Source organism: Sorex fumeus, unplaced genomic scaffold (genome assembly GCF_029834395.1).
Source record: "Sorex fumeus unplaced genomic scaffold, SorFum_2.1 ptg000265l, whole genome shotgun sequence".
NCBI classification, from domain to species: Eukaryota; Metazoa; Chordata; class Mammalia; order Eulipotyphla; family Soricidae; genus Sorex; species Sorex fumeus.
Genome location: NW_026606322.1, coordinates 42,077,033 through 42,093,381, shown reverse-complemented (window position 1 = coordinate 42,093,381; position 16,349 = coordinate 42,077,033). Strand labels below are relative to the sequence as shown.

General features: G+C 35.9%; 1 protein-coding gene across 1 annotated transcript in view; it reads right to left on the bottom strand.

The window, feature by feature from the left end:
* The window catches only part of TMPRSS15 (transmembrane serine protease 15), a 132,772-nt gene that overhangs the window by 66,414 nt on the left and 50,009 nt on the right, over positions 1-16,349 (bottom strand). Inside the window, exons 11-13 of the mRNA XM_056109423.1 lie at positions 14,370-14,475; positions 13,524-13,674; positions 11,549-11,684 (exon numbers count right to left, since the gene is read on the bottom strand). Coding sequence (XP_055965398.1) covers positions 11,549-11,684; positions 13,524-13,674; positions 14,370-14,475 — 393 coding nt within the window. The remainder of the gene's footprint in view (positions 1-11,548; positions 11,685-13,523; positions 13,675-14,369; positions 14,476-16,349) is intronic.

Genomic DNA, 16,349 nt, shown 5'->3' with positions numbered 1-16,349 from the left:
ATTGCACTATGACTTAATGAGTTCAGAGACTCTTTAGAAAAAGCTGGAAAAGCAATGCATTTATATTTGCATTTGTAAATGATTATGCAGCAGGTTCTGCCAGTGAACCCCAGAGCCTGACAATCAATCACAACCATGCAAAATTGGCCAAGCTCACCTTTACGCGCAGTAACTTGACAGCACAAAGTTAAAACCAATGAAGGCCAACCTGAAATATACTGTTAACCATAACACTAATTTTAAATGCAATTAAATACTTACATATACATTTTCAAATATAATACATCAATTACTATACAATAAAGAAATTTTCAAAGTTCATTTAAAATTAAATATTGGTTGAATAAATGGCCACCAAGATGAACTGATGAGAGGTATGAGTTATTTTCCTTATATCAATTGTTATAAGGAATTTGCAGAAAATTGCAAACTATTCTAAAATATGACAAACAGTTTAATTCAAAGGGGATTTTGTACAAATAGAGATATAGTGTATGCTTCAGAAAGGAATTAGAATCATAGAAGGTAATTACAGTCATGCTGTGTCATTAGATAAACCATCCCTATTTAGAGGTCAAGCTTTAAATAGTCTGTGTGGTACTGGTGGATTCTTTTCAGTTATGATAGTTAAGCTCTTTTCATTTTTCTTTTCTTTCAGCTGTTCTATCAAAAATTTATATTCTGATTAATTTCCTACTAGGCCATTAGGGATTTTTGCTACATGCACTCCGTAAATACCATGAAGTATTCTGCTCAGTGCTTGTCAGAATGGATATTTGCCTCAATGTATGGTAGCTTTCATCCAGACAGAAGCCTCTGACATCCATGAGATAGGTATCAATGTGAAGACATTGACAGTGGGATGAAGAACAGTTTACATCTTTCATTTACAACAAGAGGATTCAGATTAAAGATAGGGGTGACAAATAAAATATAGTAAAGTGTAAGTTTAATTATTGTTTTTGTCTGAGGGGAACATTGTATGCCAATTAAGAAATAATATCTCAAAAATGTCTGTGTGGTTTTTTTATTTTGCTTTTTTTTGGTCACAGCTGGCGATACTCAGGGGTTACTCCTGGCTTTGCACTCAGGAATTACTCCTGGCAGTGCTTGGAGGACCATATGGGATGCTGGGGATAGAACCCGGGTCAGCTGTGTGCAACCTGCTTCTCTATCGCTCCAGCCCTATCTGTGTATTTTTAAAAGTGAACTATTTTGAATTTTAGTGATATTATTCTTTGTCATAGGACAAATAGGTAGTCCTGCTATATTACAGGTAATATTTCCATAAGTTTGGTATGTATTGCAAAACAATATTTTGTGCTCAATTCATCAAAATTTATGTTTATAACAACACATTCTAATGACTATGCATGATACACATATTTTTATTTAAATTGTGGCAATGAAGCACACTTTTATTCCAACTTCCAGACTTCTATGGTTCAGACTCCCTTTGTAATTAATAATAATAGAGTCAATATTTCTCTAACAAATAGGCGTTTTAATGGGACCCAGATAAAAATAGAGACTTCAGGAAATTAATGGGCTAATAACAAGTCTCACAATGTTATTGGGCCCACTCAAACAAATTGATGAACAACAGGAGGACAGAGGCAGTGGCAGTGACAGTAAAATTCTGGAGATGCCTCTTCCCACAAGCACAGCAACCCTGCCTCTATTCTGAAGCAACTGCCTTTGAAAACAGAACCAGGGTTTGAGGTACAGCACCTCTGCACAGAAAGTGTTAGATACTCTCCTCCAGAATCATATTGGGGCATTGGGATCCAACGCTATGAAAGGCATCAAGGGCACTGAACCTCCACCTAAGAAATAAACATATTTTCCCACACAGTTGTCGTAGCACTGGGAATTGAATGGAAGAAGGGAATTCACCCCAGTAGAGAAGAAAGGAGAAGCTTTCTCCTGGAGAAGAGAATTCTGGGGAACAGAGATCAGTAAAAGGTTCTCAGACATAACTGAAGAAATGGCCTCTGTTGAAACAAAGATCTCAGCATGAGGAGCAAGAAGGTTGTTGCGTGAATATTCTTTCCATCGGAGGTGAAGAGACAAGACACATGAGAGGAATGAGAGAGCACAGAGGCCAAGGCATCGATCTGGCTTGAGGTGAAGAGTGACTGCCAGAGGTCACCTTTTTTTTTTTTTGCTTTTTGGGTCACACCTGGCCGTGCTCAGGGGTTACTCCTGGCTCATGTACTCAGGAATTGCTCCTGACGGTGCTCGGGGGACCATATGGGATGCCGGGAATCAAACCTGTGTTGGCCATGTTGGCTGCGTGCAAGGCAAACGCCCTACCTGCTGTACTATCACTCCAGCCCCAGAGGTCACCTTTTGTTCTATTTTCTTTATAACTACATCCTATGACTTCATCACAGAGAAAGATTCACTAATGAGATTACAAATAATTATAGGATGAGCACTCGTCACAGGAACATCAGGGTATACATTGTATTATCAAAGCTATGTTGTTATGATGAAAATGTCAGAGGAAGATATGGAGCTGGACACATACAGATTATGCCCCCCACATTCTTGTGGTTGGTTACACATTGTGCAAAGAGAAGGCTCATACTGATACTTGATGGTCAATCCAGATTAACGATGTGTAAAACAGGGGAAAACTGCTGCCTTATACTGCCAAGATAATGTAGGACCAGGTGGGCATATGAGAGCATACTATACTTCTCCAGATCATCCAGACTCACAAGTTTATCTTGCCCTCTTAATGTAAAAGTGGGGTTTCCATTCTGCTTCCTACTTGCAGGGCAGCATCCGGAGGCTCATCCTAATGTTCTGGCTTAGTACCAACAGAAAGTGGTACAAATTCTATACAGATTGAAATCACATCAGAAGGTAAATGGCTCCAACCTTCTTTTCTAAGGGGATTTTCCATCAGTTCTTCCATCTATCAGGCCATTCCAGTTCAAGTCACTGTTTGTGTTTGAGTTTCTGGGGAAAATCCCGTTAGACTTGTTTGAAACCATCAAGATTGTAGCCCTCTCCTGGGTTTGTTTTTGCTGGGAAACACATTTCTTTCCCAGACTAGGGTCTAAAGATTTCCAAAGGATTTTTCTCACCTTCAGTAAGGAGCCTGGGGATTGGTGCTTGTGCCTCCAGGAAATGTTCTGTCCCTGGAGGTGCTTACAAATGACCCCAGATTGAAAACAGTACAAAGCAGGTGGATCAAAAGGAAACTGCTGGTAGAATCACTTTAAACTGGCACTGATAGCAGAAACCTGTTGAGAAGCTGACTCCACAGTTGCTACAGACAAGATTTCCTTACTCTATAGTTGGCTTCTTGCTTGCTACTCAACACTAACACCTGTGCTTCAGTAGTCTTAATAGTTTATAAGATCTCAGCCTTACCAGAATAAAAACCCCAGGTTCCTCGGCCAATGGCAAAATTCTCGACCTACAGCTCCATATTTATTTATTTGTTTTAGGCCACACATGGTGGTACTCAGGGATCACTCCCCACTCTGTGTTCAGCAATCACTCCTAACAGTCCTCATGGGGCCTTCTGGTATGCTAGGGATCAGACCCAGATCAGCCATATGCAAGGCAAGCATCCTCCTCACTGTATTCTCTAGCTCCTAAAACTCTGAAATTTAAGACAACACTGTTACATCAGAATTGGGGCAGAAACATGCTTAAGTTAACCTATAATAATAAAGACACAAAATCAAAAGTAGTGAAAAGGCAGAAAAATAGACCCAATTGATGGATTAATGTAAGACCTTTAAAAAAAGAATTCAAGTGCAACAAAACAAAAAACTATGCCCAAAGAAGACTTCAAAACAAAAAATACTAAGGATATTCTTGAGATCCAAATAATTAATGAAGAAAACTAACACCATAAAAACAGAAAAAGTATGGGAAAATTCCAAACAAAATTCACAGAACTAAAGAATACAATACAATTCTGACTTTCAGAATACATTAGAAAAGTTCAATAAGAAACTTGATTATGAAACTGGAATATGTCAGTTGGAGATAGTGTAGTGGAAATCATTTCAAAGAACAGTAAAACAAACAAACAAAGAAATACACCAGAGAAATAGATAGCACAGCAGGTATGGCGCTTGACTTTCATGAGGCCAACCTAGCTTTGATTTATATGGTATTGTCAAACCTCCAGGAGTGATTACTGGGTTCAGAGCCAGGAGTATCCCTAAGGCCTCAAGACCAAATACATATGTATATTTGGATAATCTTTGGATATGCTTATCAATATCAAGAGGAACAAGCTTGATTTCAGCAGGATTCCAGAAGAAAATGTGAAAGGGCAGGGACCATCTGAGGAAATAAAGATATTTTGCAAACTGGGGAAGGAAATAAATATTTGATCCAGGAGTATTGAGAGTTCCAAAGAAAATAACTTCTAAGTGAGACATAGCAAAATGTATCATAATTTAAATGGGAAAATAAAGGATAAAAAGAGAAAAAACAGGAAAAAAAGTATGGTCATGTTTAAGGGAATTGCCTTAAGACCATAAATGTATTTCTCAGCAGAAATCCTACAGAATAGAAGGAAGAGCATGAGATACTCAAAGTACTGAATAGAAAATACCTCTAACCAGCAAATTTTATTTCGTTAGTCTGTCATTCTTATCTGAAGTAGCCTTATAGGCAAACAGAGGTTTAGGAATAAATCCCCACTAAATCATCCTTACAATAAGTGCTAAATGTATGTCTATAAACACAACACAACAAAATACCTCCAAAACAAACAAAAATGTGTGGAAAGGGAGGAAGAAGACCATATCTAGTGTCAGAAGGAAATTATAAACCTCAAGGTACTCTCCAAATATAAAGAATTTAGAAGAAACAGATAAGATAAAAATGGAATTCAAACATTATACAAAACATATCTACCAAAGTACAAGAGATGAGGAAATGAGAACAAAATAGTGTCAAACTGCAAAAACACTCAGAAAACCCACAGCAAAATGACAAAAGATAATCAAATCACACCATATAACAACATAATTGAATATAGAGGAGGTCATACTTACTAAAGTAAGTTAGGAGGAGGAAGGAAAATAAACAGCAATAATTTTATTCAGATGCAAATCACAGAAATGTAAAAAAAATGGACAAAATTAAACCAAGCGAATTCTTTGGTACTGAGAACAGAAATGAGGTTATCAGGTAGAGAGGAGAGGATGGCCAATGGGTAGAAGTCCTGAGAATTGTGGTGGAATGGTATTGGTATAGTGGTTGGCATAGTATGGCAATATACATTTGAAGAGGTGTGAACCTATATCTTGAAAATATGCAGTGATAAATTCATGTTAACAATAACAAAGAAAACCTCCAGAAAAACAAAATCCAACAGGGAAAAAAAACATTGATACTGAATAATATGGTTACATTTCCTATAGAGATTGAAAAGGATTTGAATGCCATATCATATTAATGATGTAAAAACAATCAGGTCTTCCTTGAATATGACCGTTGGTTATGAGAAAGGTGGATAACTGAGTCATTCCTACATGAACAATTAAAGCCAGTTTGTTTTCCTTCAACTGCTATGTCATGTATTTTGAGACTTGTTACTGTGTTTGGCATATTGAATACGTCAGGGGTAGCTTGTCAGGCTCTGCCGTGCAGGTGAGATACTCTCAGTAGCTTGCCAGGTTCTCCAAGAGGGCTGGAGGAATCGAACCTGGCTTGGCCCGACTGGCTGTGTGCAAGGCAAACGCCCTACCAATGCACTATCGCTCTAGCCCATGTATAATACTTTAAAAATAAGCTTTATTTTATTGTTTGGCATGCAGAGTTGACCAAATGAAGGTCAATGAATTTATAAATTATTATAATAAGCACAGCTGTAATTTGACCCTTTCATCTAATTAGTTTTAACAACTTTCAAAAGAAGTCTGTTTTCTGAAGGTATGTTGGGTTCTGCTTGTATGTGTTTCTATTCTATTTAGTAGATATCTTGTCATAAAGCAACCACATTGTATTGAAGGTTAGTATAATATTTCTGTACTAGAATGTTTACTTTTAGAGATACTACCTACATATTTAAATTATTTTGCTAATGTCACAGGGCAACCAATGAACATAGAGTTAATGAAAACTGAACATATGCTTTCTCAGACCAGGCACTTATGGATCTCTAGGAAAAGGGGAGAAAATTAACCTTTGCTATTCAGTTACTAGTGTAGGGTTATTTTCTTATATAAATTCTCTCAGAGAGCCACAGAAAGGCTAGTCAACCATGGTTTCCTTTTATTTCTGCTTAAACAAATCAATGATCTGGAACCAGAAAAGCTCTGTTCAAATAAGAATGTCACTGAACCAGTTGCAAATGGCATTAGAATGAAATTGTTCAGAATGCATTTGATGGTAATTAACATTTTCTGCTGTGCTAAATATTGCCCTGAAGTGAACCATTTGGAAACTGGAACAAATATACTTTGGGAAAATTCTAAAGATTATATTTTAAAATCAGATGGTTTATTCTTACATTATAATTTCCCTATTGTTAAAGTATGTAGGGGTATATGATTCCTTGACAGAGAGGTATTTTTCCCTCTTCCTGACTGGAGTAAGTATGAAGTCTGCATAGGTTATAGTGATAGTATTCTCACAAGAGAAATTATAAGTAATACTTTAATTTCTATATATGATATGTACAAAGTAATTTCATCTTTAAATTTTACAGAGTTCTTTGATTTAGATAGCACTGTAGCACTGTAGCACTGTCCTCCCATTGTTCATCGATTAGCTCGAGTGGGAACCAGTAACCTCTCCATTATGAGACTTGTTACTGTTTTGGAGATATTGAATACACCACAGGGAGCTTGCCAGACTTTTCTGTGCGGACGGGATACTCTCATAGATTGCCGGGCTCTCAGAGAGGGGTGGAGGGATCAAACCCAGGTCGACACGTGCAAGGCAAACGCCCTACCTGCTGTGCTACCGCTCCAGGTCTGATTTAGATAATAGTTCAAAAATATTGGGCTCAGGATATTGTTAAATTAATTTAGAAAATTTATCTCCTTGATTATTGGTTGAGGACATTTCAACACATTGGCAAAAGGGTGATGAATACAAACATTAAATTAGTACAATATTAAAATAACAAAATGTTGTCAATATCTGATACTGTATGGGGCTATTTATGAAGCTAAAAGTGACTTTAATGTCTATAATTTTTAATGTAAATGTTTTATGTACTAGACAAGTAGGATATGGGACATCTATCAAAAAAAGGTATACTATTTGAAATCATGCAATAAAGTCCAAACTATTGCACTCATATTGAAATTTTCATAGCACAGCGGGTAGGGCGTTCGCCTTACAAGCGGCCAACATGGCCGACCCGAGTTCGATTCCTCCGCCCCTCTCGGAGAGCCTGGCAAGCTACCGAGAGTATTCAATATGCCAGACACAGTAACAACAAAGTCTCCAATGGAGACGTTACTGGGCCCGCTCGAGCAAATCGACGATCAACGGGAGGGCCTCTACCCACAAGTATTTTCAAGCTTTAATTCTTGCATAAAAATTTTTCTTGCTCAAAACTTTAGCATCAAAGAGAAAAAAATAAATTCAAAGTAAAACAGAAAAAGATTTTAGCTCACATTTAATATTTATTATCTATGTGGCTTTTAAGTAATGTGGACATGGGTGAAACAAAATGAATTAAACATAGAAATTATCAAGAAAATAGATTCTTGTGTAATTTTATGACAAACATTATTTTTGGAGAAACATGGTAGTTTTCTATATTTTTTAATCCAATTTCTTGATATTATTAAATCTCTTAATCTCCCAATGGGAGGGCACACTGGACAGGGATTACTCCTGACTCTGTGATCAAGGATTATTCCTGGTGGTGTGGTATTAGGAAATCATGTGCCTTGCTAGAGATCAAACCTGACCTACTGTATGAAAGGAGATAATTACCTCGGCATTATCTCTCCAGTAAATCTTTTCATCGTAATGTTTCCTTGGTATCATCAGTTCACAATCTTTTCACAATCTTTTCAAATTCTTTTCTGATATCTTTATACTTCTAAGGGCACACAATTGCTTTTAATATTTATTTATATAAACTAGTTTAATAGGATTTGCTCTTTCTACATCTCACTTTTTTATGCAGTGCTTTACATATAGTGGGTATCTAAAACATTTGAGTGAATTTTCAAAATGTTAAGAATTATCTGTATTACATAACAATATCTAACATGTAAATACAAAAGATAAATTAGCCCTTGAGTGGTATGTAAGACTACTTCCAATATGGTTTTATGGAACTATTATAGCACTGTATAACACTGTCCTCCCATCGTTCATCAATTTGCTCCAGCGGGCACCAGTAACGTCAACATTGTGAGACTTCTTGTTACTGTGTTTGGCATATCGAATACGTCACGGGGAGCTTTCCAGGTTTTGCTGTGTGGGCTCATTACTCTTGGTAGCTTGCCGGGCTCTCTGAGAGGGATGGAGAAATCAAACCAAGGTTGGCCCAGCTTGGCTGCATGGACGGCAAGCACCCTACCCCACTGTGCTATCACTCCAGCTCTATGGAACTATTATGACAATGTAAATGCTATACTCATCATACAGCACATATGTAAAATATTAACATTTTCTACATTATCAAACACTAGTATTTGTTTTAGTGCTTTTGAGTTGAACATCCTCCACCCAGATCCTCCAAATTCCAGTAGGCAGGGGGTCACACCAACCAACTGGCCCCCTGGAGCTGTGTAATCTCATCAACGGCCAAGATTCAGAGAATATAAAACGCAGCTCCCGGAAGAGAACAGCGCAGAGTCTCCTGCCCCCACGCCTGGCTGTCCTCGCCAGGGCCCCTTGGAGGGGAATGGGTTGAGTCTTCCTCCCCGCCCCGACCAGGGTTCCGGCAGCTGAAGACCTCCAGAATCAGCCACCACCATGCTGAGACCACTCTCCGCACACATGAAGGTACCGGCAGAGGGACAAAGACACTTGGGTTCCGGGGCCGAGATTTCCAAGCCTACTCAAATTGGGGCTGAGCATCCTCCACCCAGATCCTCCACATTCCAGTAGGCGGGGGTCACACCCACCAACTGGCCCCCTGGCGCTGTGTAATCTCATCAACGGCCAAGATTCAGAGAATATAAAACGCAGCTCCCGAAGTGCGCGGCCGCTAATGCGGCCGCACGACATCTTATCATCTCATTCCTACTTTGGACAAACTGGCAAGCTACCAAATGTAACCTGCCCACAGGGCAGAGTCTGGCAAACTCCCCGTGGCGTACTTAATATGCCAAATACCAGTAACAATGAAGGATCTCATTGTCCTAACTCTGAAAGAGCCTTGAATATGGCACTTTTTTTAAAAAAATCTCAGGGCTAGGATGAAGAGAAGTTACTGGGGGCTGCTCGAGGCAATCGACAAATAACAGGATGGTTGTGATTGTGATTGTGAGTTGTCAATTCTGCAGATTTTAAAACCAAAATTTAAAACCAAGAAAATACAGTTTTAGAGTAAAAGTAAAATTTGGATAGACTCACCGAATTGACTTGCTGATGTGAACATGGGAAGAATTTCAAATTTGCTTAAGAGAAAATGGGAGTGAAAATAATTCTGTGTTTGTGGGCTTGGGAATATAACTAAATAAAAATATTCATGTGTTCAGTATAAGCAAAGCTGTAGAGCTTAATCAGCATCCAATAAGCATAATCCAAACACACAGGACATGCCTTTTAATAAAAGTTACAATGAGGTAAATAAACAATATACAGTTGATAGAATTTACCATTATTATATTATTATAATCTGTCATCACCATATTTTCTCTCACCCTATAATATAAAAGTGGTATGGAGTGATTGTCTCCTATGACATAATAAGATGGATGATAACGTCTATTTGGCTTCTGAAATTTTGTTTCCAAATAGAACTAAAACACAGGTAGATAGGTTTTATATATCTCTATCTCTATCTATCGATCTATCGATAGATCGATCGATAGATAGAGATAGAGATATATGTGAGTTTTGACCTGCTCCTTTTCCTACCTGGGCCAGTTCACCCCTCCTTAGGCAACCTGGTGGTCCTCTGCTCCCGGAGGCTCACCATATTGATGCTGAACTTAATGCGGACACCGGATGGGCATAGCGCATTACAATCCAGAACTCCTGGACTCAAGCCATCCTCCGTCCTCAGCCTCCAGAGTAGCTGGGACTACAAGCACAGGGAGCAATAGCACAGTGGGTAGGGCATTTGCCTTGCACGCGGCAGACCTGGGTTCTATTTCTCCTCTCTGGGAGAGCCCGGGAAACTATGGAGAGAGTGCTGCCTGCACAGCAGAGTCTGGCAAGCTACCCGTGATGTATTCAATATGTCAAACACAGTAACAATGAGTCTCACAATGGAGACATTACTGGGTCCTCTCGAGCAAATCGATGAACAATGGGAGGACAGTGCAGAGAGTAGTGGCTCTCAGGAGCTTGGACAATGACTATCACAGCTGTGACGACAATATTCTAAAGACTAACTGGTGTGTGTGTGTGTGTGTGTGTGTGTGTGTGTGTGTAATTAGAAGATCTTAAAAAACAACAGAAATCCTGGCTATTTTTATGGCTGCAACACTTTAGTGTCTCCAGTAAGTAAGGACACCAAGCTTTATCAAGACATCATATAATAAATTTCTATAATCTAAGACTATGTGGTATGTACAAAGTTCAGACCTAATCATTAGCATTACAATATTTGAAAATAAGCATGAAGGGTTCAAGATAAATCATTTAACTTGAGTTTTTAATAGCATTCTAAGAAGGGTATGAAAATGTTAGGGTCTTTGTTTTACCTCCCCTCATCCCAAAATAATTGTTTTCTGCTGTAGAGATATAGAGTGGACATGGCTCTTGCCTTGTATGAAATCAACCCAGGTTCAACTCCCGGGCACCCCATATGATCTCATGAATCTTCCAGAACTAATTCCTGAATACAGAGACAGAAATAAGTCTTGAGCACAGTGGGGTGTGGCCACAAAATAAACCAAAATAAACAAAAAAGCCATAAGGTAAAGTAAATGCATTAGCCACATGGTCATTTCAAAATTAGTTTGTATTCGAAAATGAAAAAGAAAAGATATACTATCTTCATTATTTTCAAACATTATAATAAATTTATTACAGTGATAAATATAATGCTTAAAAAGTGTTAAATCCTTTCAAATTATGTATTTTATTTTATTATTTTTTATTTTTTTGCTTTTTTGGTCACACCCAGTGATGCACAGGGGTTACTCCTGGCTCTGCACTCAGGAATTACCCCTGGTGGTGCTCAGGGGACCATATGAAATGCTGGGAATCGAACCCGGGTCGGCCGGGTAAAAAGACAAACCCCCTACCCACTGTGCTATTGCTCCATCCCCTCATTATATATTTTAATAACATATTTACTATGGTCCATTTTGTTATATTTTAGAATCTTAGTTTTCAGCAAAAAAATAGGAAGCCGATATAATAAAAAAATAACATTGATTACTTAATTAGGAAAATGAATGTTACAGTTACTTACTAGGAAGTTCTGGTGGAGAAGTTGGGACCAAAGTTGGGTCTGGATAGGGACTCTTTTTGCAAATCCCCTGTGTTAGGCTAATGTCATCCAGTGCTATATCACTCAGAAGTTGGTTTTTAAAACCATTAAAAGCAACCTGAAAATTGAAAAGGTATATGAAATCATCCCACTTTAATCTCCTGTGGCGTAATTCTTTTTGTGGCACAGTATTCTCTGGAAAACAAGGCTTGCCATCTCTAAATATATGAGGACAAGTTACTACATAGGGAATTGCTGATGAAGCATGCCTCTATAAGTTTCCTGCTGAGTCTTATGTGTCTGTATTAGTCCAAATATTTACTTGTGTTTTTCCTTTTGTGGCTGGCATTATTTCCACAATTTTTCTCTGACTCTCCCTTTTATGTCATGCTTAATTGTATTCTGTCTCACATACATCCCATCTGGAGGAGAGAGACAATTTCTTCCAGCTTTCTCCTCCAATTGTATGAGAAATGCATGTGGCTGTCTGCATTATTAGAGTGTAGACACCTGAAGACCACTGTCTGGATAATTTAAATGGAAGAATCGGAGAGAATAGAAAATGTGAGTATAATAAGCTAATTCAGGATTAACATATGAGGTTTATTCCCAGAGGACACAGACCTAGGCATTTGTGTGACAGAACCATTGGTCACATAAAATATACTAAGTTCTTAATGAGTAGCTTTAGTTTGACTTTTTGTCACTTCTATGTAGGTTAAGAGATATACAAACAGGATATCTTACACATGATAACTGCTCTGCTAGACACATTACATATGTCATCTCATTTCATTTATTTAGCAGTATGATATAACCATCACTCACCTACTTTTTGATAAATACTATTTCCAATAATGATGAATTTTCTCTTTAATATATGTGCAAGCTTAATTTCAGACAATAAAATGATTTGTTCAAGTTTTTACAACTGGGTGACAAAGTCAAGATATCAATATTTGTAAATTCTCATCACTATTCACGACTGATAACTGAAGAAATCAACTCTGTTATATGACTAACAAAATGTGGAGTGAGTTAAGTTAGATTTGGACACTATAATACCAATTTTTTCCATTTTGTTGTCTCTTTATTTCTTTGATGTTCCATTATAAATCCTTCTTGAATAATAAGAAAAAGAGGAAGAAGAAAACATCACAGGAAAGATTCATGTAAGGAAGGAATGAAGAGCAAATGAAGGAAAGAAAGAAATACTGGAAGAATATAGACAGGGCCATTGACTATGATCTGCCTTAGACCAAGTCACAGGAAAGACACAAGGCTTTCACCAATGGAAATGTCTGCCTAATTAAACATCTTCTGAAAGTCAATATTCTCTTCTAAAGTTACCCAATTAAACCATGTTAATTTGGTTAAACTATTAGGCTGTATTAGACTATATTTTAATTGAGAACACCCTTAGGAAAAGAATACATTAAGCTGTCATCTGAAAAATTTATTCACTCTAATGTGAAATAAATTGCCAGAGACTTTCTAATGATACAGCTCATAGGATATTTTTTCAAAGGAAACATATGGAGATTCAATCAGAATGGAAAAGGGTGGAGTGAGTACCAATAGGTATGGATGTTCTAATCAAAAAGGATGATTACTTAGAAAAGTTTAAAGATGACATGAATGGGATTTGTAAAAACTGGATGCCCAAGTAATAGCTTGTGTTGGAAAGTTGCTAAAGAAATTGGCAATATACCACAGGATTTCTGTGAATTGTATGACTCCTTATAAGAACCAATTTCATAAATTTCAATTTTCTTATTTCTCAATAAGTTATTTTAATAGGCCAATAAATAAATAAAAATGATATTAAAAAGAAGTTATATTCAAAAGCAACTTGGAACTACTCAAAAATATTTTTACCATAATCCATAAGAAAGAATTCTAGCACCAGTTTTGGAATCTAAATATAAGGTTATAAATTATAAAATAGTTTGCCAACCTTAAATTCCACTATTTCATTTAATGTTACTTGTCCATAATTCCAATTTTCTCCATAATTTCCTTCCTTTTGAAAAATAGTCTTCTCCACGTTTTGGTCATTGCTGATATTTATGCTTAATTTATAGACATTGTTACCATACATATAATACCTAGTTTAAAAATAAGCAAAAGTGATTGGATTCTTATAACATTTGTAAAGTACATTTCATTTTTTTTCATCATCCTGTTAATCGTCGATTGCCTCGAGCAGGCCCCAGTAACGTCTCTTTCATCCTAGCCCTGAGATTATATTCAGGGCTCTTTAGGAGAATGAGACCCATCATTGTTACTGGTATTTGGCATATTTGGTAGGCCACGGGGAGTTTGCCAGACTCTGCCCTGTGGGCAGGCTACATTCGACAGCCTGCAAGTAAAGTACAATACAAGGTTTTTTGTATCTGTTAATGTTTTTTAAATAGCTCTTTATCTTGCATAAGGAAATTAATAAAGGTGAGGAAATCTCCCAGAACTTTGCTACTTTATTAAATGGAAAATCTGTGATAACTGCATTGAAATTTGGGATATCTGCTTAGTGAAATCTGTGTATGACATCATGAGAAAAACAATGTTGCTTATGATATAGTTCACAATATAGCACACATCTATAATACCATTTCAACTAGGAACCATTGGCTCTCTATGGGCTTACAGAATAATACATGAGGCCAAAGGTGAAAATTATATAAAAGGAGGACCCTGGCATGAAACTCGAAAGTCAAATGGTATGATCGTATGTACGGGAAATAAATAATGTTGGAGGAGCGCCATATTGGAAACAGATTGAGAAACATCATCTACATCATACCAAAAACTGAGGCAGACTGGCTCTAAAGTGGGGTCTAAAGGGAGACTTAGAAGTCCCACTCTTTCTCGTCTCCCTCCTGGGCCAGTTGGGGTGGAAATGTAATATCCTGAAACAGAAAAAGAAAAGTTTTATTTCATTTACAAATGATGTAAAATATTCACATTTTTCTCATTTGAGTTATATCACTCATAAGTAGAAAAGAATGGTCTGAAGAATGAAGGATTAAAAGAATAAAATAAATGTATCTAGGTAAAATGGAAAGGAGAGTAGACTCAAATCCAGAAGATAATGACCCTGCTGTTGTAAATAGTTATTGATGAAAATCACTTCTAACTCTGGTCTCTGTACAAACAAAGAATCTTGAACTGGAAGACTATTAAGATTAAGTTTGCATTATCTACTAGTCGAGTTTTTATTCCCAAATACTCCTTAAATTTAAATTTATTAGATGCTTTGATTAATTTGCTTGTTTAGAGAAAGTTTATAATGAAGGTATTCAGAAATGCTTGTATGGTAACTAGTGATGTATGCAGTATTTAAATATAAATTTAAAGTAAAATTACGAGTTTCAAAGGCCAGCCTTTTTTTAAAAAAAAATTACACTGACTATACCGCATACCTCTAAATCAGGAGTTACCAGATTTTATGATTTTTATCTTAAAGATTCCTTTGAAAGATAACTGATCTGCTCATAGAGGAGCAGAAATTATGCTAATCCATATAAAAGCTTTCTAAATGGCTCAGGTTACTACATAAAGGCTTTCAGGTCTATTATTCATTATTCCAACCAATGATTTGAATAATTCGAAGTGTGGAAAGATTGCAGGATTGAGGACATTTGAATATTTTCTCAGGAGATTTTATTGTTTTTATTCTTATTTTTCCAAACATAGATTATAAAAGGAAAAATAAATTATTTAAATATGACAATAATTACATGAATTAAATATTGTATAAATCAGGCCTTATTGGAAGTATTTATGAATACTTATGAAATATTTATGAAATATTAAAATCTATTATTTGTTTGGCATCAAATATCTTTTCCTATGTTTTCCAACATAAACTTTTATTAAAAATATTAGTTATAAAATACTAAATCATGCATTTGTAAGATACATTTAAGAATAGAATATAACACAAATACTAGAAGAATTTTCAAAGATAGAGCAAACAAACTTTAGATCAGTAAAAGAAATTATTCAGAATAAATTATGTACATAAGGATTATATAGTAAAAGAAAAATATTCATTAGATTTAGATTACAAAGCATAAAATAGAAAGAAATACATATTTAATATTTTCTAAGTACATATAATATTTAAAGTGTTAATTGCTATTTCAGCTCTATAATGTTATTATTAAACCTATTTAGAGATTGGTTTAGATGAAAAGCTTGAGATTTCACTTTGAAATATCCTAATTAAAGTACTTTTTGAATTGACTTTACTTTTTAGATAGGGAAGAATTGTTAAAATGACATTGACTCCCCTGAATAATATTGAAATAGCTAGACTAATGTAGAATATGTCTAGCTATCTTCAATTATATAAATATCTGCTATGTTCCTATTAATCTTTGGGCAAATTTATAGTTGTTATAATCTGGAATGGTTTAAATTTATAACATGCTCAGTATGCAGTAATACTTTTGAATTTATTTATTCAATCAAGATATAATCATTAGCTTTCCATTATTTTCCACAAAAAATATAAAATGTGTAGTGACTCGTACCTACTGAAATTTGCATGAGTACAATTTCAAAATATTTTTAAATTTATGTAAAATAGCCTGTCATGGAATACAGAAAATAATATGCTGCATTAAATATTTTATATTATAATAAACTATTTCTGTGATGCCTAACATTTTCTTATGAACAATTAAATGTAAGGAAAAATTTTACAAATATGAGTATTAAAATTAGTGAAACTAAAATATACATAAAACATCAATATGATTTAAGTTAGAGCATCATT